The sequence below is a fragment of the Cynara cardunculus genome, unplaced genomic scaffold, assembly GCF_001531365.2.
Source record: "Cynara cardunculus var. scolymus isolate 2C unplaced genomic scaffold, CcrdV1 Un_Scaffold_2531, whole genome shotgun sequence".
NCBI lineage: Eukaryota > Viridiplantae > Streptophyta > Magnoliopsida > Asterales > Asteraceae > Cynara > Cynara cardunculus.
In genome coordinates, this window is record NW_020201125.1 from 7,094 (window position 1) to 31,816 (window position 24,723).

The 24,723-nt window shown below is 32.8% G+C and overlaps 2 protein-coding genes across 2 annotated transcripts; both read right to left on the reverse strand.

Annotated features, from left to right (window-relative positions):
• Positions 1-513: 513 nt before the first annotated feature.
• Positions 514-5,709, reverse strand: LOC112503109 (receptor protein kinase CLAVATA1-like). The gene is made up of 3 exons (XM_025107178.1): positions 4,557-5,709; positions 1,163-2,584; positions 514-920 (listed from the first exon to the last, which is right to left on the reverse strand). Exons 1-3 carry the CDS (start codon positions 5,707-5,709, stop codon positions 514-516), a joined length of 2,982 nt encoding a protein of 993 aa, XP_024962946.1.
• Positions 5,710-15,375: 9,666 nt separating this feature from the next.
• LOC112503112 (receptor protein kinase CLAVATA1-like) lies at positions 15,376-19,455 on the reverse strand. The gene is made up of 3 exons (XM_025107183.1): positions 18,309-19,455; positions 16,399-17,808; positions 15,376-15,840 (listed from the first exon to the last, which is right to left on the reverse strand). Exons 1-3 carry the CDS (start codon positions 19,453-19,455, stop codon positions 15,488-15,490), a joined length of 2,910 nt encoding a protein of 969 aa, XP_024962951.1. The 3' UTR covers positions 15,376-15,487.
• Positions 19,456-24,723: the final 5,268 nt, after the last annotated feature.

Below are 24,723 nucleotides of genomic sequence, written 5' to 3' on the forward strand. Positions count from 1 at the left end.
ATATTTTACTTTATAATATTTAATTTGCATACAACTTAATAAGAAAAAATCAAAAAATTAAATGTTTTTTTTTTAAAAATCATAGCAATGAAAAATGAAAATCACTAATAATAATTTGAAATGAGTTTTTATTTTTATTTTAATTAAGTTATCAAAATGATATGTCATCCACATCAATTTATTAAAGCCACACAAGTAAAAAAAAGTCAAGGGATTAACCAGTTTAAAAGGTAATAGGTTAATCATTGTTATAATGGGTAGATTTTTTAAAGTACGATGCCTTAATAAAAAATAATTTGAAAGTATATTGTTGTAATAAAGAGAAACAAAAGTAGAATGCTATAATAAAAAAAATTATGAAAGTAGGTTACTATTTCATGCATTTAACCTTTCTTTTTTCAAAAGATAGTACAAATTAAGAAGCAAATATAGGAAAATATAGAGAGACTAGTTTTGTATTTTTTACAAATAAACGATGAATCCATTTCACTAGCATTCGGGATGAATTCAAATCTAAATAGTTTGTCCATGGTATAACACATCTTCACCACCACAAGCATGTTTGTTCAATGTGTTAGCAAGCAAGATGGATTCGGTTGAGGGTTTTGTTAGCACGTAAACGACTTCCTTCATGGTAGGTCGAGCTCTTCGCTCGTCCTCCACACACATCATCGCAATCTTGAACATATCTATGACGCTTGATAGTATGTACCCCTTGAGCCTTGAATCCAACACGGATAGCACGACAATTTCATATGATGGCCGAGGGATCTTTGAGATCATCTTCCTAACCCATCTTACGATATTCACCCCATCTCCAAACTCTCCAACTGCCTTTTTACCTGTTATTAGTTCCAGAAGTACTACTCCAAAGCTATACACGTCACTCTTTTCATCCACGTTTAACGTGTATGCATATTCTATCATCAAGAAAAAAAAATTGGTACGCTTATGAGAACTTTTTAACAAATGTACGAAAACCGAGACACAATGTACTTAGCCCAATTCATAAAGCACTTTGAGAAGTAGATCATATCATTACTATATTTTTTCATATATTTTAGATTTATTTTATTCAAGTTCATATTCTTTCTGATGATGTGTATTCATGTGATTGGTGGACATGAATGAAACGTGAGAGTTTTGGACCGAAGACTTGTACCTGGTGCGATATATCCAAATGATCCACAAATACAAGACATGCACTCCGAAACACCACCAGCCCGCAAGTACTTGGCTAACCCAAAATCAGCAACATGAGCCTCATAATCCGAATCCAATAGAATGTTGTTCGATTTCACGTCTCGATGTATGATCAACGGCAAGCAATCGTGGTGGAGGTAACACAACCCCTTGGCGGCTTCCACCGCGATTTTGTACCTCTTTTCCCATTGTAAATGTACCCCTTCGGATCCGTGCAATATCTCACCTAAACTCCCATGAGGCATGTACTCATATAGGAGTATATTGCTTTCTTGATTTGATGCATGTCCGAGTAATCTCACGATGTTTCGATGCTTGATTCTTCCTAACGTTTGGATCTCGGCATCAAATCCATGTTTTCTGGTGATCAGACGTTTGATAGCAACATCGACACCATTTGGCATTAAGCCACGGTACACGATCCCAGCACCGCCTTTGCCAATCACGTTCTCCTCTTTCAAGGAGCCAAGAACATCTTCGATTTTGAAATCTAACCTTTGAAACACGATTAATTTCCATGTTTCAGACTTCTCGATGCGTTTATTCTTCCTGATTCGGATGAATACAACTGTGACTACAACTGTGATTACCGATATGATCGCGATTATGGAGAAAATTGGGATCATTAGTTTCGATTTGGTGATTGAATGACTCTTGAACTTCGATTTGGCAGGGCTATGAGCAACGTGCAATGTGCGAAGGTTAGGGTTTCCAGCGAAGATGGCATCACCGAAATCCTTTAGTAGTCCGTTGGAAGGGACTCTGCCGGAGAAGTGATTGTATGATAGATCTAGAACTGTCAAGCTCTTCATCTCACCTAATTTGCTCGGAATCTCACCAAATAGTTGGTTACGAGAGACGTTAAGGATATTCAAGTTTGGCAAACTCAATATTCCTTCAGGAATCTCACCGACCAAGCCATTCCGGCTAAAATCAACGGAAATTAGCTCAGAACAGTTTCCATTGAAAACCGGAATCACATCGGTGAGTTTGTTGTCGCTGAGATTAATACTATACAATTTTTTGAGRTTAAATATCTCTYTGGGAATTCCACCGACTAAACTGTTAGATTGGAGGGAAACRGTTGTTAAATTCMCCAAACCAYCTATCCCTGGAGGTATATTTCCGGTGATCTGGTTGTTAGATATTGAAATACGTTGAAGGGAGTGGCTGTACATTTCCATCGGAAGTTCATTGCTGAAATAGTTGTGGTCAAGCTCGAGCAGGGTTAGTGCCGGCAAGTTGAACAGGCCGACAGGGATGGTTCTGTTGAAAGAATTCTTCATGATTCGAATCTTTTCTAAGGACTTGCATCCACCAAGTTTTTCCGGTAGCGGCCCGGAGAAATAATTTTCCATTAGAATCAAAGATCGTAACCTCCCTGAAAGTGAAGGACATCGTCAAACAGATCAATTATAGATCAAAACTCAGCAGATTAACACATTAAAAGGATAATAAGTTTATTATAACAAGTCTTTGAGGTTGAAATTGTAAGACCCATGTTGAAGATATAGAAGCAAATGCATCATTGTAGTAGCCTTTGCATCAACAAGCAGACTATTTGGTAGAGTTGATGATGGCAGACATGCCTACTAGTAGTGAATGATGGCAAAAATCCGGTGCCCAGCCAGAACAGTGATGCTGTCCCGGTCATTGAATTCGAGCCGTTTAACTTGATCCATAACCGGTTATGGGTAACCGGTCCTCGTCTCACCCGGTTCCTACTCAAAAAAATATTTTTTTAATGATATATTTTTTGAATATATTATAAAATTTGTAATTGTGTCACTCAAATACACTTTAAAAATACGTTTTATTATAATTAAAATTACACTCAAATATTCAAAGACACCATGCTCCATGACACTTTATAAATACGTTTTACTGTGAACGTTTTTTGTATTTTGTAAGTTGGTATCTTACGTCATACTCCATGACACTTGTACATATTGTTTAGAAAGCCAAAAAGACAAAAAAAAGTTCAAAAATAGCAAAAAAAAAGGGTCATATAAACGTTCTCAACGATCAAAAAACAACTTCTTATTTAACTCACCAGGCCAGGCCGGTCCCGGTCCCACAAATCCATCCAAATGCGTAATCGGTCCCGTGCTGAGCAGATCCTTTGCCGGTCCCGGTTCCGGTTCTCCGTCGGTCCAGGGTCAGGCCGGTTTGGCCATCACTACTAGTAGTAGTAGTAATGGTGTGGGAGAAGTGTTGTTAATTTTAGTGTCCTCAACTATTTGGTGTAATTATGATTTACTTGAAATCAATTAAAGTAATAAGACAAAACTTTATGTTTGTACAAAGAGCTAGCACCATATTAAACAATTTTATGAAAAAATTTCACTAAAATAAATGATAAAATTGACGATTTTTACGGTTTATACAAATACCTTGATTTGCAAAATATATCTCCCCTATATATTTACTTAATAAAATAAAAAATGAATACATTTCTTTTTTTAGTCGAACTTTCTCCCTTAACTATATTAAACACAAATTATATCCGAAAAATAAAGGTGTTGAAAATTTGATCCAAAAGAGAGATCAAAACAAAATGTTTTTTCATTTTAATTTAGGGTCCGTTTATCAAACATTTATTCGGGTAAGCGTTCATCAAGTCACATTATCTCACTGGATGAATATGGTAAAGACTAACAATCTTACCGATAAGAGCGAGACGAGGATCATGAGTCTTACCCGGTAAGTGAGGGCGACGACTCTTACCATGATAAGCACTTACCGGGTGAACAACATACTATGTCGTTTTGATGGACTAAAATCTTACCCGGTAAGTAAGTAAGTAATAGTGTTAAATTTTATCGGGAATCACTTACCGAGTAATTGTATTGTAAACGGCCCCTTAATCTGTAATTCAATTAATAAACTACATAAAATATTGAGTAAACTACAAATTTGGTCCCTGGTTTTGTCAGAAATAACACTTTTTGTTTCTGCACTTTCAAAACTACAAGGTGGCTATCTCGGTTTGCAAAAACATATGGATTTAATCACTTCTTCTAACGGCTATTAAAAATTTCTAATAACGATTTTTTTTTCTTTTACCTAATCATAATCAATTTATCATTTTAGTGCCATATTGTTTTTGATTGGATAAAAAACAAAAAAACGAAAATATCCCTCATTAACAGGATTCGTAAATGGCCATTCGATGAAGTTATCAAATTTAGATGTCTTTACAAATAATGATGATCATTTTGTAATTTCGTAACTGTAAGGATAAAAAAATGTTATTTTCAACAAACTACAAGGGCCAATTTGTAGTTCACTTTAAAATATTTTCCAGTGTTAGAAAATTTAAATACAAACCAATGCAGAATAATATATATTACCTCCTTTGCATAAATCTTCTGGGATTGTTCCGGTGAGATGGTTTCCGGCGACGTCGAGATCAAGAAGCTTGCCGTTCCGGCCAAGATTCTCCGGTAGTGAAAACGTGAAATTGTTCTCCCATAAATGAAGCACCTCCAGATTCGGGAGATCCCCGATGAACGGAGGAAGAGGACCGGCGAGATGGTTGTGAAACAGATTCAACAACGTCAAATTCTTCAATTCTGAGAGACTCTCCGGTATTCCTCCGGTGAGATTATTGATAGAGAGATCAAGTAACTTCAAACTGACCAACCCTGCCAAGGTTGGTGGTATTTGTCCGGTGAAATTGTTGTTTTGAAGATATAGTGTGTGTAACATCTTCAAATTCCCAAGGCTCTCCGGTATCTGACCGGTGAGATTACAACCTCCGATATCGAGAAGTTTTAACGATTTCAACGATCCAAATTCCGGCGGAATTCCACCTTCATAGCTATTGAAGTATCCAAGCAAAAGCTCCTCAAGCGTCGATAACCTTGACAAACTCCACGGAATCCTTCCGGAAAGTTGGTTAGCTTGCAATCCGAGGCTCTGCAAACTCAGAAACTCCGAGTAAACGTCCGGAATCTCCCCGCTGAAAAAACTACCTCCCAGAAAAAGTTTTTTCAGATTCTTCAGCTTCACGAACTCCAACGGCAACTTCCCGGTGAAATTATTATTATAAACGTCGAGCACTTGAAGCTCCGTCATGGTCGTTATGATCTCACCAGGAAACACTCCAATCAATGAATTAGAAGAGAGGTTAATGAACTTGATGGAAGTGAGATTACACATCTCCACCGGAAGTTCACCGTTGAGATTGGCAGACACGAGCGTGAGATAAACAAGCTTGTTTAAAATCCCTATCTCCGGTGGGATGGTTCCAGAGAGGGGAACATTTGAGATGATCAACGACGTGACACGAGAGTTTTCATCACACGAAACTCCTGAAAACGAACAATGTGAATCAGGAACACTGGAGTTAGGTTGAGGTGGTTCCCAATCATCTAACCGAGACGCAGTTGGTGGCACCACCATTGAAGCTTTAAGCTTCAAGAGTGCATCAAGATCGGAAAACCCATTTGAGAAGTGAAGATGAAAGAAGAAGAAAACGTGAAGAACAATAAGAAGCTTCATCTTTGAAGATGTTTGGAATGGATAGAAGACTTGGTTGTGGTAGTATATATAGGGCAAGAGTGTAAAGTGTAGGGTGTAGTAATAGAAACTTTTGAAAGATACCAAAGTTTTTTTAGGCGCAGTTTACCAAACACTTACCTGGTAAATGCTTACTAGTAAAATCTAACACTGTTATTACTTACTGGGTAAGATCTTAGTCCACCAAAACGATACCGTATGCAACAATTTACCATGTAAGCGCTTACCATCTGCTACAAGAGTTGTAGGTTTTGCCTCTTCTCAACCCACTATTCTATGCGACAATCGAAGTGCATTATTTCTCAGTGAAAATGTTGGTCCCGTAAGGATCTACAAGATATGTATAACAGTTTGTAGAAGGGGGGGATGAATACAAACACAGAATTTTCAAATTTAAAATGTATATTGATAAGAGAAGATCAATACAAATTTTACAAGACTGTTTGCGGAAAGATAAGGTTAGAAAAACCTATCTAAACAATCTTTAGTTACACACTAAATCTTAGCAAATAAAAAAAGATTTGCTATAGAAGAGAGTAAGTTCTTTTACTTAAGCTCAAGGATGCTCGAAGTAAGAATTAGGTTAAGAGAGTGTGTTGCGCGTGCATTCTGCATGGAGAGGAAACACTTCTATTTATACTCATTGCATTAAATGCACATTTAATGCAATATGGTAGGGTTAGAATGTGTGTCAAGCGTTAAGGGGAAGACTTGTCCTTTGCTACAGGGAATAGTACAAAAAGACTATTCATGAGCAGACATCCTTTAACAAAGTTGGTGGGTAGTAGAGTCAACTAGTCAGCTCCGTACCGTACTAACATTTAGAAAGGGTATAAGTTTGTCCTTTGTGTGTATAAGGACAAGACAACAACAATCATGCTTTGCAAGCTACATTTGATCGCTGGATGCTGGAATAACCTGAAGGTCTCTTCAGCATTAGCTGAGACTTGGGCAGTCTTCACACATATGTAGACATGCTTGTAATCACTGAATACCGTTTCAGATCACGTACTCGCCAGTCTCTAATCTTCAGTTTCAGTCTTCGACATCGGCTGAAGGTTCTTTGGTGTGAGTGTTGTCTTCTTGAAATATTGTTGTCGTTGATTGAATTACAATACAAGTTATTCAGCGATCACTGAACAGGCTCAGTAAAGATCGCTGAAACTGAAAAGACAGAAACATAAATACTTCGTATATAAGTGAAAAGAGGATTATTATCAAATCACTGAGAGAGATGATCAACACAAAATCCAATTTCCCACAAGCGGGCAAAACACATTGACATGGATTATGAATTTGTTAGGGAACTGGTTCTATCTGGACAACTTCTTACGAAGTTTGTTCCTACTCATCTTCAACAGCCGATACTTTTACAAAAAGTCTTCCTCGTCCTCTTTTTGAAGAATTTTGCACCAAGGTTTGTATTGGACCTCCCCCACTTCACTTACAATACGGGGGGTGATAGAGCCAATTGACAAGATCCTATAACTTAGGAAAGTCTGTTTTGTATTTCCTTAATTAATTGTATTATTGTATTATAAATGGACAAAGACGGTGACTCTTGCAAAACCCTAATAGAAGGGATTAACGATGGTGGTGGTGATGGGTGGCTCAAGTATCGCTGGAGATTGTGGTTAGGTTGGAAATGGAATGACAATGACGACGGTGAGGGAACCCAGAGATATGGTTGATTCTTTTTGTTTAGTTTATTTCCTTATATGTACCAAGAGTTTTAGAATTACCACTTAAATTTATACAACAAAAAACGTATAAAATAAAAAGATAAAATGACAAAATATCTGTCGTAATAAAGTTTTTTAAGAAGAGTCAGAAAAAAGGACCTCATACATAATGGAAATATAACCAACAAAACCTAATCATGAATTTTAAGGATTAAATACCTTCTATAAAACCTTTGGGTCAAACTTTGTAATTAACTACTTCTTAAAGTCGAGTAAAGATATCTAAAGTTTCATAAAGCTTCTAGAAGCCTAATTAAGTACTAATTCACATAAAATCAATATACTTTTTATACAAAAGAAAATAAGCAAAGTTAAAGCATCTTTAAGATTATTTTTTTAATTCAATACAACAAAATTAAGTTTAAAACTTAATTTATAGCATCAAAAGTAAAATGTCATATTTAAAAATGTTGTAATAAGTTTACATGACCTTTTTTTATGTTTTAACAAAAAAAATTATGACGCTTTTAATATAAAGTATCACATTAACTATTTTATAACACATTTTTTAGGAAATGTCCTATAAACCTCTCTTTTTATAGTATACTTGTTTTTATAAGACATTTTTTCAAATAATATCTTATAAAATAGCTAATATCACTTTTTTTATAAAAATTTCCTAATAAACTTGTTACAACGCCCAAATGTATCTTATAAACTTATTACAATGTTCTTAGATAAGACCTTTTATTTTTTGATTATATAAATTATGGCTTACAAAATGGTCGATTAGAATGTTTATTTATTGGTGTCGTCCTATAAACTCAACTTTTTTGTAGTGATTGAAATTAATAAAGAACCAATTAACTTCAATACATGTGTGATTTATTTAAAAATTTTGTTGGAATATTAAATATTTTATTGATATAATTAATATTGAAATCTTAAATATGAAAAATTGTTAGAGTTCTATGTAGGTTTTTAATGATATTGAATTTCGCTCTTTTAGTTTAAAAAAAATCTTATAGAGATGCTCTTACGACAATTACCGAAATTTATGTCTGAATTTGTATTTGTTTTGAGTCCAATCCAAAATATGATTAAAATTCATTCTCTTTGTCTTATGAAACTACTAGAAGTATATTCGTACAATGTAGCGAGATAAATATCGATTCTAATATTTAGTTTTTATTCTGTCTCTATCGATATAATACAATTTTATTTGGTTTTGAGAAAATGATAATGTTTTTTTTGAATGAAATATAAATTTGAAAATAGAATAAAATATTGAAAAAAATAAATCAATATTAGTATCAAAATAACCATTTAATAGTTCCCTTTTTTTAACTTTTTAATTTAATTTTTTATTATAATTTAATTTAAATTTAATAACAAAGTAATTTATTTTTGATTTAATAGTATAATTTTTTATAAAGATAATAACTAAATATTCTGTTAAAGCTCAATGATTATCTTAATTATATTTTAGATTTTCTATATTTAAAATGAATGTTTATCTCGTATTTGATTATGTTTATATGTAGTTAGTTATGCAAATTTAAAAAATAGAGGTTTAATAAGTTGTACTTATGCATAATTTACTTGTAATCTTAAATTTTAAGTAATATGCATCAATATGCAGTACTTCATGCATAAAAAATAGTTTTTAAGAGTTTTTGTTAAATGTTTTATAATATAGTATAGATAAGTTATATAGTTATTGAAAACTGGGTTAGATCAAATGAAAACCACAAATATATTACGAACTCGTGGAAACCGATATAATTTTTTTAATGATGTTTTTTCCATCAAATGCTAAGATTTAAGATATTGCTTAACATATATTTGTTTTATAATATGATGGTTTCTCATATATTTGTTTCACCATGTGAACATTTTTTATATTTATTTTTTATTTCACTAGGTGAACCAAATTTTTTCCACATGTAATCTTTTCACAAGATGAACACAAACATATGTGAAATAATATCTTAAATTATAAGATTTGATAAAAAAAATTATCTAAAAATATATTTTTATATCAGTTCTCGTAGATTTATAATATATTTATGATTCTCATTTCATTCTCGTGTATTCCAATAATGAATTCATACATACATCATTCAAACCAACATAACCATTACATCTAGGGTTGTAAACGAACCGAACGTTCAGCAAACCGTTATGTGAGAAGTTCGTTTATGTTTGTTTATTTAATAAATGAACGGACATGAACAATTTTTTTTGTTCGTTTAGTTAAACGAACGAACATGAACAAGAGTTCCGTTTGTTCATTTATGTTCGTGAACGTTCGTTCATTTACCGTTTGTTTATGTTAGTTTATATCCGTTTGTTATGTTCGTTTATATACTAAATTTAATATATAATCTTTTGTTTATTTACTTTGGATTCAAATAATATTTATTTATGTTCGTTTAGTCCGTTCGTTCGTTTACGTTCGTTTAGCATGTTAATGAACGAACATAAATGAACACGAACACACCTGATTTCTAAACGAACTAACATAAACAAATCTCAGTTCCAGTTCGTTCGGTTCGTTTACAGCTCTAATTAGTAGGCAATCATTGCATGTTCAAACTAGTTGTCCTCCAATCTGAACTGGCCAAGCACACTAATGAAATATTCAAGTAACATAAATCATATATGGGGTCAATAAAAGATCTTGACCAAAAGATGCAAATGGGTATTATAAAAGTATTTAAATCACTTTAGATTTACAAAATTTAAGGTTTGTTTGGCTCATGCTAAGGAATGAAAATAATAATAAATGTGAAAATGACAGGGACCCTCCCCCCCCCTCCGGTTCAACCAGAAATTAAATTTTGGGCTTTTAGGGGAACGAGCTCATTATACTGTAGAAAACCAAACATTTTTTTTTTCATTCTCATTGATTATTGCTTAATATCTATAACCAAACATCGTTGGTATCTTTTATTGCATCTAAAAGAAAGCCTTACAATGGGATGTTGAAATATTTGCCACAATTATATATATGGAAAATATTTACCATAAGTTTAAGATGTAAGATAGGAATGAGAGAACATTCACACCTATAAGAAATCGAGTAGCTGTATTCTCTAGACGACGTCCAGGACCAAGCACAATTGAAGACGAAATTTCGTTCTAAGACACTACAAATACAAGCCTCTATTTGTTTTATCTTCATTCAATTTGAAAGTTATCATAAAAAACGTACACGATCCTCAATTATCTTGATTTTACTGTACAAAAGTTTATTTTGAGTTATAATATCGATTGGACATAACATAACAATAGTTGTTTGCTTTTGCTTATCGATATTTGTATGGAAAACATATTCATGATTTCCTCCATCACTGAAATCTAACTGAAAAAATATGGTATATAAATAGCATAGCATAACAATATACTACAATATAATTAAATTACAAAATAAAATTAAGATAATTGATATTAAAGATGTAATTTTATTTAGGTGTTACGTGTTTTCTCATGTGGGTCTCGTCACAATATGTTGTTTACTTAACGGAGTAAAAATACTTTTCCTTTACTTTACAATAATGGGAAGAAAAAAAATTCACATATGGGAACTACGTGTTATTAAAGCATTTACATCACTTTAGATATATAAAACTCAGTCATTTACAACTATAGAAAGAAAATCTTGAAATAGAGTAGGCACGGAAATCTTTTCCACAATTCTTGGAAAGAATTCACCGTAACTTTAAGATGTAAAGTAGGTATGGGAAGAATATTGACCATAATTACGTTAAAATTATTGATTTTAAGGTTTTAATTATTACTTAACAACAACAAGAATATTTGCATCATAATTATCATAAGCATATTGTTTTCTGTTAAATTTTCAAGTTTGTATAATATATAGATAACTAGAATTTATTGAACAGCTCAATAGGAATTGTATGATACACTTGAACTATTTACATGTTTGAGTTCTTGTTAATCACTGAAGAAAGCAGAACTAAGTAAAGTATTACTGCTTTCTCTTGAATATCTTTTCTATGTACGTACTGTTAAGCAGAATGCAACAATGGCTTTTACACATTAAAAACATTCACGAATGATAATTCTAACTCCAAGTACTTTGGATGCAAACCCGTTTCCCCTTTGTCGTTGTTATGTGTGACTTGTTTGGCGAGCTCCAACTTGCGCGTCCTCTTGCACATGTTTTTGTACTCTCAACAAGCTTTAAAAGTTGTAAGATAAACCTAAAAAAAGATAAGTCAGGTGTCATGTTGTCGATATTCACATGATATTGTGTTTGAAATACATGTTTAATTGTATTAAATGAAAACGTGTGTCATGGTGATTAGCTACTCAATTGTCGTCACTTTAAACTCAAAAACTATTTCGAACCGTAAACTAATTATCATGAATAACATTAATTCAAAGTACTTGGATTTAGGAAATAACGTTGATCACACACAAAAACCAATAAAGACCTATTTTTTAAAAGCAAGATTATTTAAATAATAGCACTTACGCATAAAACTTCAACATCTATAAAATAACCGACTTGTTAATGAGAGTAAAGAAATCACAAAATGACCAAAAACCATTTTGACATGAATATTGTTGGGTCACCTATTGACTTGGTGATGACCCACTAATATGTTCCTCTACCTTAGCAACGTTTAATAGTTATTGGTTTCTTTGTATATTGGTATCTTAGTACATACTTAAGCTATTAGCAAAATCGAAGACTAGCCGATGTGAAGACAGAAGGTCACCGATTCGATGTTGTGGATCAACTGTCTAATACACACACCAAGACTCCAGAGTAGCTGAAATGAAAATTGAAAATATTTTGAAGTTACAAGCCGATTGAAGGAAGATCTTCATGGACCGAATATTGAAGATCTTCATGGACCCAAGATTGAAGATCTTCATGGTCCAAATGTTTGTGAGTAGTTGTTTGAAGCTACTAATCCATCCAAAGAAGATCTTCCTACAGACTGTCCATATCTTTGCAAAAGTTTGTCTCTGCATGAACAGTGTTGTATGCACGCTGTGTACGATAAAAATGAGATATCAACAATGGTCAAGTCAACCCCTGCCTTCTTATCCTCAAGTGACAAGTGTCCCCATGCATTTAATTATGAAGGTAGTATAAAAGACAATTTGCATCTCCCATGCACACCATTGGCTTTTTGAAAGATTACTTAGTGTATTCTCAAAGCAATCGACTATTCTCTTCTTCTCCCTTACTCTCTAGTCTGTGAAAAAAATCTTAGTGTTCTTCATTTCATTTCAAAAACTCTTTGTGTTGTTCTTGTAAGTTCTTCTCCTTGTAAAATTGTTTATGTTAGGTTATCCTTTTCCTATCTTTCGCAACAATCTATTGTATTCGTGTGTGTTAATTCTTAATATTCATCAATAAGAATTAAAAAGTTAAAAAAGTCCGTGTAATTGTATTCAACCCCCCCCCCCCTTCTACAATTACTTTTTGTTTATTGTCATCCCTTTCATGACTAACAAATATGTTATTCGACTTCAAATTTTTTTACCTAAATTACTGGATCTGCCACTGCTACAAATCAACCCAGCTTTTGACCAATTTAGTAAACAACATAACCAGTTTCTTGACCTACAGACACAAATGAAATATTTGAATAACAAAAATTACATATGGAGTCAAGAAAGCTTTTAGACCAAAAGAAGCAAGAGATTAAATTACATGTTATTAAATCATTTAAATCACTTTAAGGTACGGAAATATTTTACCATAATTAAAGTTTTCACCATAACTTTAAGATTTAAAGTAAGATTGTGGATAATATTGACCATAAGTACATCAAAATTAATTGATTTTAGGTAATCAATTATTGATCAATTTACACCACAAAGAAAATTTACACTACAATTAATTATATAAATATTGCTCTCTCATAATTTTATAAATTTTATTGATAACTAAAATCTACTGAATTTAGTAGTTATTGTGTTATGCAGTGCGTTGAACGATATACATGTTCGAGTTTTTGTCAATATAGAAGGCAAATTAAGAAAATAAAGGAAAAATAATATATAAAAATTACCATGATCAGTAATGCCACATCATTACGGTAAAATTATGATCAAGCTATGACGTCTAAAAGAAACAACATTAACGGACCTTTTACCAAACGGTTACCCAATAGTGTTAACTGGCTCACTGACGGCTTGGTATCATAAGTGCTCACACATTGGACACAAAGTCCTCACAGTGGTGGTGCAAGTGCATGCCGATACTATGGTCTCTTCAAGTAATAAAGTGGTATAGTACCAAGATCATTTTCACATGGATTGGATTACTGAGAATCAGAGAGTTTCATGAACTTCTTGAGCATGTTTTGGTTTTGTGAATAAAAGGTGAATTATGTTGGTAAAAAGCTTAGAATATGAAATAAACCTTTTCAATTTAAGATATGGATATGGGTATAAGTTTCCCTTAAGAAGATTGTAGGAACAGTATGGTCAGAAACTCTTGAGACTTCTATAAAAACTTCATTCTCTCGAAAGTGAATTTTTATGTATTGTGCCCACAGAATGCCCACAAAGTGCCCACTTTTGTCAATTTTAAGCTTGCCGAATTAGCTATGTGATAAAAAAATATTTAGTTCCACTAGCCTGACGATTTATACTCAAATCTCTTTGTAGTATAAATCTCGACTAATATTTGAACATTAGCTAAAAACATGTTAAATCTGTATCTCTATGTGATTATCAAAGACTCTCTTAAAACTTTGTGCATCACTTAAGCTGTATTTTGAATCCATCCATCTCTGGATCAAGGATCTAATATTAATATTTCAAAATGATCGGCTTATTTGCGTTGAGTTTAAGTCCCGACTTAAAGTGACCAAACTTAAGAATTAATAATAATGGCAACACCCAAGTGTGCTTTCAAGTTCTTAAGTTGAGTCACACCCACACCCAAAAGGGGTGATTAGCTCATAATAAAATTATAGAACATAGAAGAAGAAGAGAAATGCATAAGAAATACTTGAATTGAAGTTTACTAAAACTATTGCCCTTAGTGCGCATACAATGGACATAAACGTAGTTGAAAATTAAATATGAAACACTTGAACTACTGCTCCAAATCTTTAGTTGAGATTAAATGCTCCAAGAGTTATGTCTTTCAAATGAGAGTAAATGCTCCAACAAGTATGTTATGTTTTCTATTTTTTTTTTCTAAATTTAGAGATTTCAGTCATTCTCTCTTTTCTTTTTCTGGAAGAGTTTATCATAGCTCTTGAAACAAAACTTTTCCCAAATCTTTTAAATTTTCTATAAGAGTAAATTTCGTTTTTCGTCCATGTTGTTTGTTAAAAGTTGCGATTTTTGTTCTTGTGGTTTATATATTATGGTTTTCGTCCTCATAGTTTCTAAATCATTACTATTTTCGTCTTTATGATTTATAATTTATTGTGGTTTCAATCTCTTGTACTTGTAAAGATAAAAACTAATTCATGGATAAAAATAGCAATAAATTTCAAACCATAAGGACAAATATGATTTCTAAACCACAAGGATGAAAACCGTAATTTTTAACAAATCAAAAGAACAAAAAAATGTAATTTAAAGGGTGTTTAAGATTGTTTATTTGAAACAAGTTATGCTTTTCTACAAAAGTTTTTATCAACTTATCATAAGTCAGAAATGTTTAACTTTTTCAAAGACTTCTTATTACCAATTTGACACCAGTATAAGTTGTTTATCCAAACACTCAAAAGTGCTTATTTCCGATATCACACCAGAATAAGCCAATAAGTTATTTTTATAAGCAATCTCAAACACCCCCTTATCAATCTACATTTGAACCGAAATAATCTTGAAAATCAATTTAAATGTGGACATGGGCTTTTAGGGGGGTGAATTTGGAAGTGTTTGGCCCATTATTGGAAACATGGAAGATCTTTAGCCCGTAACTGTTACATTTATCAAGTAACAAAAGTAGTAATTCATGGAAGAGACTTGTACTCAATGCAATAAAAGTTGTACATTTGATTTCACCCAATGTTTATTCATCCCAACACACAAGAAGTCGCTCCTGTACAATCAAAGTGGTTCGTTCAACGAGCGATTACACACGGCTGATGCGCGGGAGGGTTCGTTAGCATGTGAACAACTTCCCTCATGGTGGGTCGAGCTGTGCTCTCATCCTCCACACACATCATTGCTATCTTGAACATATCCACAACGCTCGACAGAACATACCCATTGAGCCTAGAATCCAACACCGACATCACGGCAGCGGCATCCGACAGTTGAGAGATCTCCGAGATCGTCTCTCGGACCCACCTCACAATGTCCACCCCGTCACCAAACTCCCCCACCGGCTTTTTACCAGTGGTTAGTTCAAGAAGTACAACTCCAAAACTGTAGACATCACTTTTTTCATCCACTTTCAGTGTGTATGCATACTCTGTTATCATAAACAACTTTGTAAGAACTTTTTGAGCAATGTACAATTGTTGATGCACAAAGTACAACTATTGATGCATAATCTACTTGATCTGCTGCATAAAGTACAGCTACTGATATCCATATTAAATGATTTGTTTGGGTACATTTATGGAGACAGGTGAGAATTTTGCAGGATCTATTGCATCAAAGAATTGTACCATGGTGTACTTGCATTTCCCAAATCTTGAATCAACTATTCCTAGTTTACCTCACCTAATGCATACCATGGTAGGTGCTTACCGGGTAAATTGTTGCATACAATGTCGTTTTTGTAAACTAAAATCTTACGCGATAAGTAAATGATAGTGCTGAATTTCACTGGTAAGCGCTTACCGGTTAAGTGTGTGGTAAATGGCCCCTAAGACTCCAATAAGACATGGTTCATGGTTAAATGCACATTATGTTGTACTTAAAGATGCTTTAAAAGTTGTACTCTGAGCTTCAAAAACAGTACCTATACAGCAGTTGATATGAATATGAAACAAGAAATCTAAGAATATGCATTAAAGACATGTACCTGGTGCAATATACCCATATGATCCAGCAATAGAAGACATGCATTCAGAAGCACCAGCATCTCTCAAGAACTTGGCCAGCCCAAAATCAGCAACATGGGCTTCATAATCTGAATCCAACAGAATGTTGTTCGATTTCACGTCTCGATGGATGATCAATGGCGAGCAGTCGTGGTGGAGATAACACAATCCCTTGGCGGCCTCCACTGCAATTTTGTACCTCGTTTCCCATTGCAAATGTGCTCCTTTCGATCCGTGCAAAATCTCGCCCAAACTCCCGTGAGACATGTATTCATAAAGAAGTAGATTGGTTTCACAATTTGATGCGTAACCGAGTAATCTCACGATGTTCCGGTGCTTGATTCTTCCTAACGTTTGGATCTCGGCGTCAAATCCATGGTTTCGGCCGATCAATCGTTTGATTGCAACATCAACACCATTTGGCATCGAGCCACGGTAAACGACCCCGGCTCCACCTTTTCCGATTATGTTCTCGTCTATCAAGCAACCAAGAACATCTTCGACTTTGAAATCTAACCTTTGAAATGCAGTTAGTTTCCACATTTTGGATTTCTCAATGAGTTTATTCTTTCGAATTCGGAGAAATATGGCTGTGATTACTAACATGATTGCAATTATGGCGAAAATTGGGATAAGGAGTTTTGATTTGGCGATCGAACGACTTTCGAACTTCGATTTGGCTGGGCAGTGAAGAACGTGTGGTGAACAGAGGTTAGGATTTCCAGCGAAGATCGTATCATTGAAATCCTTTAGTTGTCCATCGGAGGGGACTCTGCCGGAGAACTGATTGAACGAAAGATCCAACACCGTCAAGCTCTTCATGTGACCTAATTTGCTCGGAATCTCACCGATCAGTTGGTTACGAGAGACGTTGAGGATGTTCAAGTTTAGCAAACTCAGAATTCCTCTGGGAATTTCACCGTACAAGCCATTAAGACTGAAATCGATCGAAGTTAACTCCGAACAGGATCCAATGGAAGCCGGAATCACACCGGTGAGATTGTTGCCACTGACGTTAATCTTATACAGCTTTTTCAGATTAAATAACTCCTTCGGAATTCCACCGAATAAATTATTTGATTCGAGAGAGAGAGTTGTTAGATTCACCAAACCACCAATCGCCGGAGGTATTTTTCCGGTGATCCAGTTGTTAGATATCGAAACACTTTGAAGAGACTCGCTGTACATTTCCGCCGGAAGTTCACAGCTGAAATAGTTGTCGTCAAGCTCAAGCATGGTGAGCGCCGGCAAGTTAAAGATTCCGGCAGGAATAGTCCCGTTGAAGAAATTCTTCATGATTCGAATCTTTGTTAACGACTTGCAGCTTCCGAGCTTTACCGGTAACGGACCGAAGAAGTAATTTTCCATTAGAATCAAAGTTCGTAGCTTCCCTGACGTTAATGACGTTAGTCAAACAAGTCAATTCTATCCTTGCATTACTGATTTGTACGTTGACGCATAGGTAACTTGTACAGATGAACATTTATTGTAGTCAAAACTTGGGTAAAAATAATAAAATTTTCATGTTCGTTAGTTTCAAATAAATACATCATATTTGTAAAACCAGCAACCCAATAAATTAAAATACTTATAAAAATAATAATAAAAATTATTTATTATAATTTAAATATTTATAAAAAATTAATAAAATTTATTAATTATAATCAATATTTTGTATCGAAAAACAATCAAAACTTTTTATGAAATTATATATTCATTAAATTAAAAGAATGGTCAATATTGAATTGTATTGGTTATACAAACTTAAGTGTTATATAATAACTCATCTATATATATATATACATGTATGAGATGAGATTAAATTAAATATTTTTCATAATAAATACAAAAAAAGTTGAAAATGACAAACCAATGCACAATAATATAATACCTCCTTTGCATAAATCTTCTGGAATTGTTCCGGTCAAATGGTTTCCGGTGACGTCGAGTTTAAGAAGCTTGCCGTTCCGGCCAAGATTCTCCGGTAGTGAAAACGTGAAATTGTTCTCCCATAACTGAAGCACCTCCAGATTCGGGAGATCCCCGATGAACGGAGGAAGAGGACCGGCGAGATGGTTGWGRAACAGRTTCAACAACGTCAAATTCTTCAATTCTGAAAAACTCTCCGGTATTCCTCCGGTGAGATTATTGTTAGAGAGATCAAGCGACTTCAAACTGGTCAACCCTGCCAGTGTTGGCGGTATTTCGCCGGTGAAATTGTTGAATTGAAGAAACAGTGTATGTAACATTTTCAAATTCCCGAGGCTCTCCGGTATCTCACCGGAGAGATTACTACCTCCGATATCAAGAAGTTTTAACGATTTGAACGATCCAAATTCCGGTGGAATTCCACCGTCATAGCTGTTGTAGTATCCGAGCCAAAGCTCCTCAAGCGTCGATAACCTCGACAAACTCCACGGAATGCCGCCGGAGAGTCCGTTTCCTTGCAATCCGAGACTCTGTAAACTCCGAAACTCCGAGTAAGCCTCCGGAATCTCCCCGGAGAAATAATTACCACCGAGAAAAAGCGTTTTCAGATGACTTAACTTCACAAACTCCAACGGCAACTTCCCGCTGAAATTATTATTATAAATATCGAAGACTTGAAGTTCGGTCATGGCAGCCACGATATCACCGGGAAACACTCCAGTCAATGAATTAGCAGAGAAGTTAATAAACCTAATGGAAGTGAGGTTACACATCTCCACCGGAAGTTCACCGGTGAGTTTGCCAGACACAAGAGTGAGATTAACAAGCTTGTTCAAAATCCCAATCTCCGGCGGGATGGTACCATAAAGAGGAACATTGGAGATGATCAACGACGTGACACGAGAGTTTTCATCACAGGAAACTCCTGAAAACTTACAATGTGAATCGGGAACAATGGAGTTAAATTGAGGTGGTTTCCAGTCATCCAATCCAGACCTGGCCGGTGGCACCACCATTGAAGCTTTGAGCTTCAAGAGTGCATCAAGATCTGAAAACCCATTTGAGAAACGAAGAAGGAAGACGAAGAAAAGGTGAAAAAGAAGGTTCATGTTTCAATGGAAGCAGAAAGGCATAGATAGAATAGAAGAGAGGTGATGAGGGTGGTGGTAGTGTTATTATAGGCCACCAAGAGTAGAAAAGGAGTAATAATACGGGCGTAGAAAAAATTGTAAGAATCTCTGACGAGTATTCATATCGATCTGGATATTAAATCAAGAAATCATCGCGGACCATCTGCAAACACACAACATCTGGTATTTATCCCTTCACGTTCGCAATACATTTTTAATGTTAGTATACTTGTTTTATTATTCGTGCAATACAACAAGATATATTAAGATAATGTTTCGTTTTATTTTTTTGTCTCTGTCGATATAATATATTTTATGTGATTTTGAGAAAACGTTAATGTTTTTATTCATAAAAATCTGGAAAAAAAATATAACAATATTAATATCAAATTAACTATTTAAAATATTTTTTGATTTAATAATATAATTTTTATAAGTATAATAATTAAATATTATGTTATAAGTATAACTCAATGGTTATCCTAATTATCTTAGATTTTTTATATTTAAAATGAGATTTTTATTGTAATTGATATGTTTATTTAAAGTTAGTTACACGAATTCAAACATGGAGTTTAATAAGTTGTACTTACGTACAATTTACTTGTAACCTCGAATTTTAAGTAATATATATACTATATTATAAAGCATTTGACAAAAACTCTTAAAAATCATTTTTTTTATGCATAAAATATTGTTTGTTAATGTATGTTACTTAAAACTCAAGATTACAAGTAGATTGTGGGTAAGTACAACTTATTAAAACTTTATATATGAATTCATATGACTAACTGCAGATAAACATAATCAAATACAGGATAAAYATCTCATTTTAAATATAAAAAATTTAAAATATAATTAAGATAATCATTGAGTTATACTTATAACAGAATAATTATTAACTTTATAAAATGTTATATTATTAAAACAAAAATAAATAATTTTTTCATTAAACTTAAATTAAATTATAATAAAAATAATTAACGAAATTATATAAAAATGAGAACTTTTAAATAGTTGATTTGATATGATATATTTTTTTTCAAATTTTTATGATATTTTCAAATTTATATTTTATTCAAATATAAAATCATTATTGTTTTATTAAAAACACATAACATTGTATATAACATCGACAGAGACAAATAATAAAATAGAACATTAAAATCGAGATGTATCTCTCTGCATTGCACGAGTACTCTTCTAGTACATCAATAAACAGTACATCATGCATAAAAAATGATTTTCAATAATATTTAATATAGTATAGATTTATCATCTTATAAAAAGATGGGTGAAAAAGTGTATCACTCCTTTTTAATTTCAGAATTAAGTTAAATCATAGAAATATAAGAAATAGCATCTGATATAGATACATATGAGAAAGAAATTAGTAGATATGAATGCACGATGCAGCGCGGATGTATCACAATTTTCAAACATTAGTTTAGCCTTGAATCATGAGTTTGTGTGGTTATTTTACAAGTCAACTAATATATAAAGTTGAAAGTTAATATGGTGTATTAGCAAGATCGATCGGAAAAATAATTACACACATGTTGAATTTCTAAACTCATATAAAGTTGAAGGGTTGGGGTGGGGCACATGCAGGATCTGAAACCCTTTCTGATATTATTGCTTCAAATTTCAGTTTACTTCAAGAGAAAGAAAAACTTTGAATTTGAATTTAGGTTCAAAACAAGAAACAAACAAAATGTCAAACAACTTTGGGAAGACCAAACATATCTTTTTCATGTAAATACGACTTACTTAAATATGAAACTTTGACCGAACAAATGGTATGTTTTAAGCATTTGTACATTATGCATAATAGTTTGTACTTAAGAGATTTTTGAATCTCTTACATAAATTGATAGTACTTTATGCTTTAAGACTTGTAATTAAGACATTTGGTCTAAATGCTTATTAATGTAGTATAGATATATATATATATATATTTTAAATATTATATAAATATTTATTTATCTTAATTATCTTTTAAAAATCTCTAAATTCTAGTCGGTCAAAATGTTTTCTAATTTCTAAACCTACTCTCGATTTCATCAATCATCCTCCAAATAAATTGAATATGCATACCTTTTCCATTTACAATTATATCGAACCTGACCGACCTTAATCCGAAACCCAACCAACCTGAACTCAAAGCAATTTAAAATTCGAAACCTAAAATTCAGGTATTGGTTTTTATTTCCGAAATCCGATCGGGTTTTTAATTTGCGTACCCGAACCCCACCACATGCACGAGCCTACGAGTTTCACTTAAACTCGGATTCAAATTAAAATTGGAAATTCGGTGGTGAAACGGATAGTACGGAAATGGAACGGGGAATTAACGGAGGTTATGCGCAGGACTGAGGAGGAGAGGAGTAGGTGTTTGACTAGCGAAGAGGCTAAGAGGTTGCTTTGACGGCGATTAGACGGCAGTTGCTGTGACACCCTACTTTCTTAGCCGTCACCATTACTTCCTTTTCCTACCAAAGATTTACTTGCTGGATTTACTTTAAAAACAAATAGACTAAACTACAATTTTACTCCCTATGCTTTTCTTTCTCTTACTGTTTTAGTCCCTATGGTTTTTAAAATATTTTCTTATGTCAATTTCGGTTCAATTTTGTTTTTATTTTTGTCCGTGAGACTAATCACGTTAGAAAAATGGGCTGTTTGTTTACTTCATAATAGTTTCATTAAGATGTAATATTTGAATTGTTAAAAGATGAATCTTGTTTGACAAAAAAAAATGACATTTCAATAGTCGAAGGAGCTATACAAGTCACAGGAGCTAACGAAAAGAAGGAGAATGAAGTTAGTGGCATGAGCCAAAAAGTCCAAAAAATAATCAACAAAACGTAAACCAGTATGTAATTTACTCTGATATAAATAACATTTCAATAAAGTTTATCTATAATTTTGTGTTTTTTAACATTTTGATATATGATCGTTAATTTAATTTTTCATTATTATAATTAAAAGTTAATTTGTTCTAAAATAGGAATAAAACCATTTTGTACCATTGTTTTTCATATTTTCTAACGTAAAATATAATATTTTATTTGATATATCAAAACATATATTATTATTATTATTATTATTATTATTATTATTATTATTAGATAAATGCATAAAAGATACCTCAACATATAAAAATTGCGGCCTTAAATTTATATTATTGATAATTATGATATGTAAAAATATGATAACCGGATTATCGGTTATAAAAGTTTGAGGTTGTTTTTTTTATTAATGGTGATAAGTTAAAGGGCTGATTTGTTAATATGCTTAATTGATTTAAAAACTATCCACCCCCTCTTGTTATTAGGCGATTTTTTTTATTAACCTGATATCCAATATGCTATGCGAGCCGATTAATTCCAGAACGACCACTTATTTTGTAGATAGCCCGAAGTTATCGTATTTGAATCTTCGTGGCCACAGGGGGATTTTTATTCTTCCTTAGATTTGAACCTGTGACCTCCTGGTACTTTTGACCTTTGGAGCCAAGCTCAAACCAATCAGACACCACCCTTGTGGTTGTTATTAGGTGATTTTTATGTTATGAGATAATGTTTTATCTCATTGGGATAAAAAAAGAAAAGAAAAAAAAGAAGTAAAAGCAAGTGAGCTCTGGTGTGTGTACTGAGCCGAGAAAGAAAAACAGAACTCAAGGGAGATTAGAAGAAATTGTTTATGTGACTGTGAATATGATAAATTGTTATTGTTATTGTTGTCTTCATTTAATTGTGATCATAAGGTGAGTTTTATTTATAAAACATCATTTTCTTACTTTTTGGTGAAAACCTGTAAGGTTTCAAAATTGAGTAATTGATGATTATATGCAAAAAAAATTGGGTTTTATAATGATATTATCATCTGTTTGTAATGAGGCGACATAATCAGGAGCTGAGTATTATTTGGTAATAAGGGTGTCATAATTAGGAGATGAGTAATTTCTGGTAATAAAGGTAGCATCATCGGGAGTTGGATATATCTTTGTAATAAGGGTGGCATAATCAAGAGCTGAGTATACTGAGATAAGGGTGGCATAATCAAATTCTGGAAAAATGATGATCTTTTTTATCATGGGACTATGTTATCGCATCCTTGTGATGCGATGAGAATGGTTTTATCGCATGAGTGTTATGCGATGAAATTGGGATAAAAATGAAGTGTTAGTTATCGCATTATTGTGCTGAGATATGTTGTGGTTATCGCATCTATATGGTGCGACAAGTTACAGTTATCGCATCTGTTGGATGCAACAAGTGTGGTTTATCTCTTATGTATGATGCGAGAAGTTACTGTTATCACATCTGTTGGATGTGACAACTTTATGACTTATTTATTTAAATGCGACAAATTTATATGTGATGGGATAAATGGGTTACTTCATTGGTTGATGCGATAAGTGGGTGTTGTCTCATTATATTGATGCGATAAAAAGAGGTTTGTCCGATAAAATGTTGTATATTTGTTATTTATACAATTAAATATTTTATAAAAATTGTTATGATGATTTTCACCTTGTAATAGCAATAAAAGAGATTTTTCACTAGACCTCAAAGTCTAACCCTCATTTTGATGTTTTAAAAATGTATATTGCAGGTCGGGCACAATCAGACGATACAGGGAAGAGGAAATTTTGAAGAATTTATATTTGATTGAATAGGACGTTGGGAAGATGTGTTACCGTTTATATTTGAATATTTGTTATGTATACAAGTTTTGTACTTAGTTACTTGGAAAAATTTAGTAGTTATTTTTGTATTATAGTTTTTGTATACATTTGGGATCAAATGTGGAAAAGTTGTTTTCTTGATATATAAAAATATATGTTTATATGCAAATGTGATTCTGAAATGTTACAAAAAATATATAATCATAATTTATACACGTGTAATTCACTTACATTTCTAAAAGTGATCCCTACTACAAAATAATTAACTACTTTATAAATTATTATAATCATTCTCAGTTTTTAGCTAATAAATATATGATACATAAATTCTTAATTTCAATTTAATATTAATTGAAATATAAACATTAGTTTCAAAAATAATATATATACATACAATATTTTAAAAAAATTAAATTTTGAATAATTTAACTATATTGTATTATAATTTATTTAAAACATAATATATAGATAAACAATTTTTAAATAAAATTAATTAATTTAACTGAAAAAATAAATTGATAGTGATTTATTTTTCAAATATAGAGTAAACTACA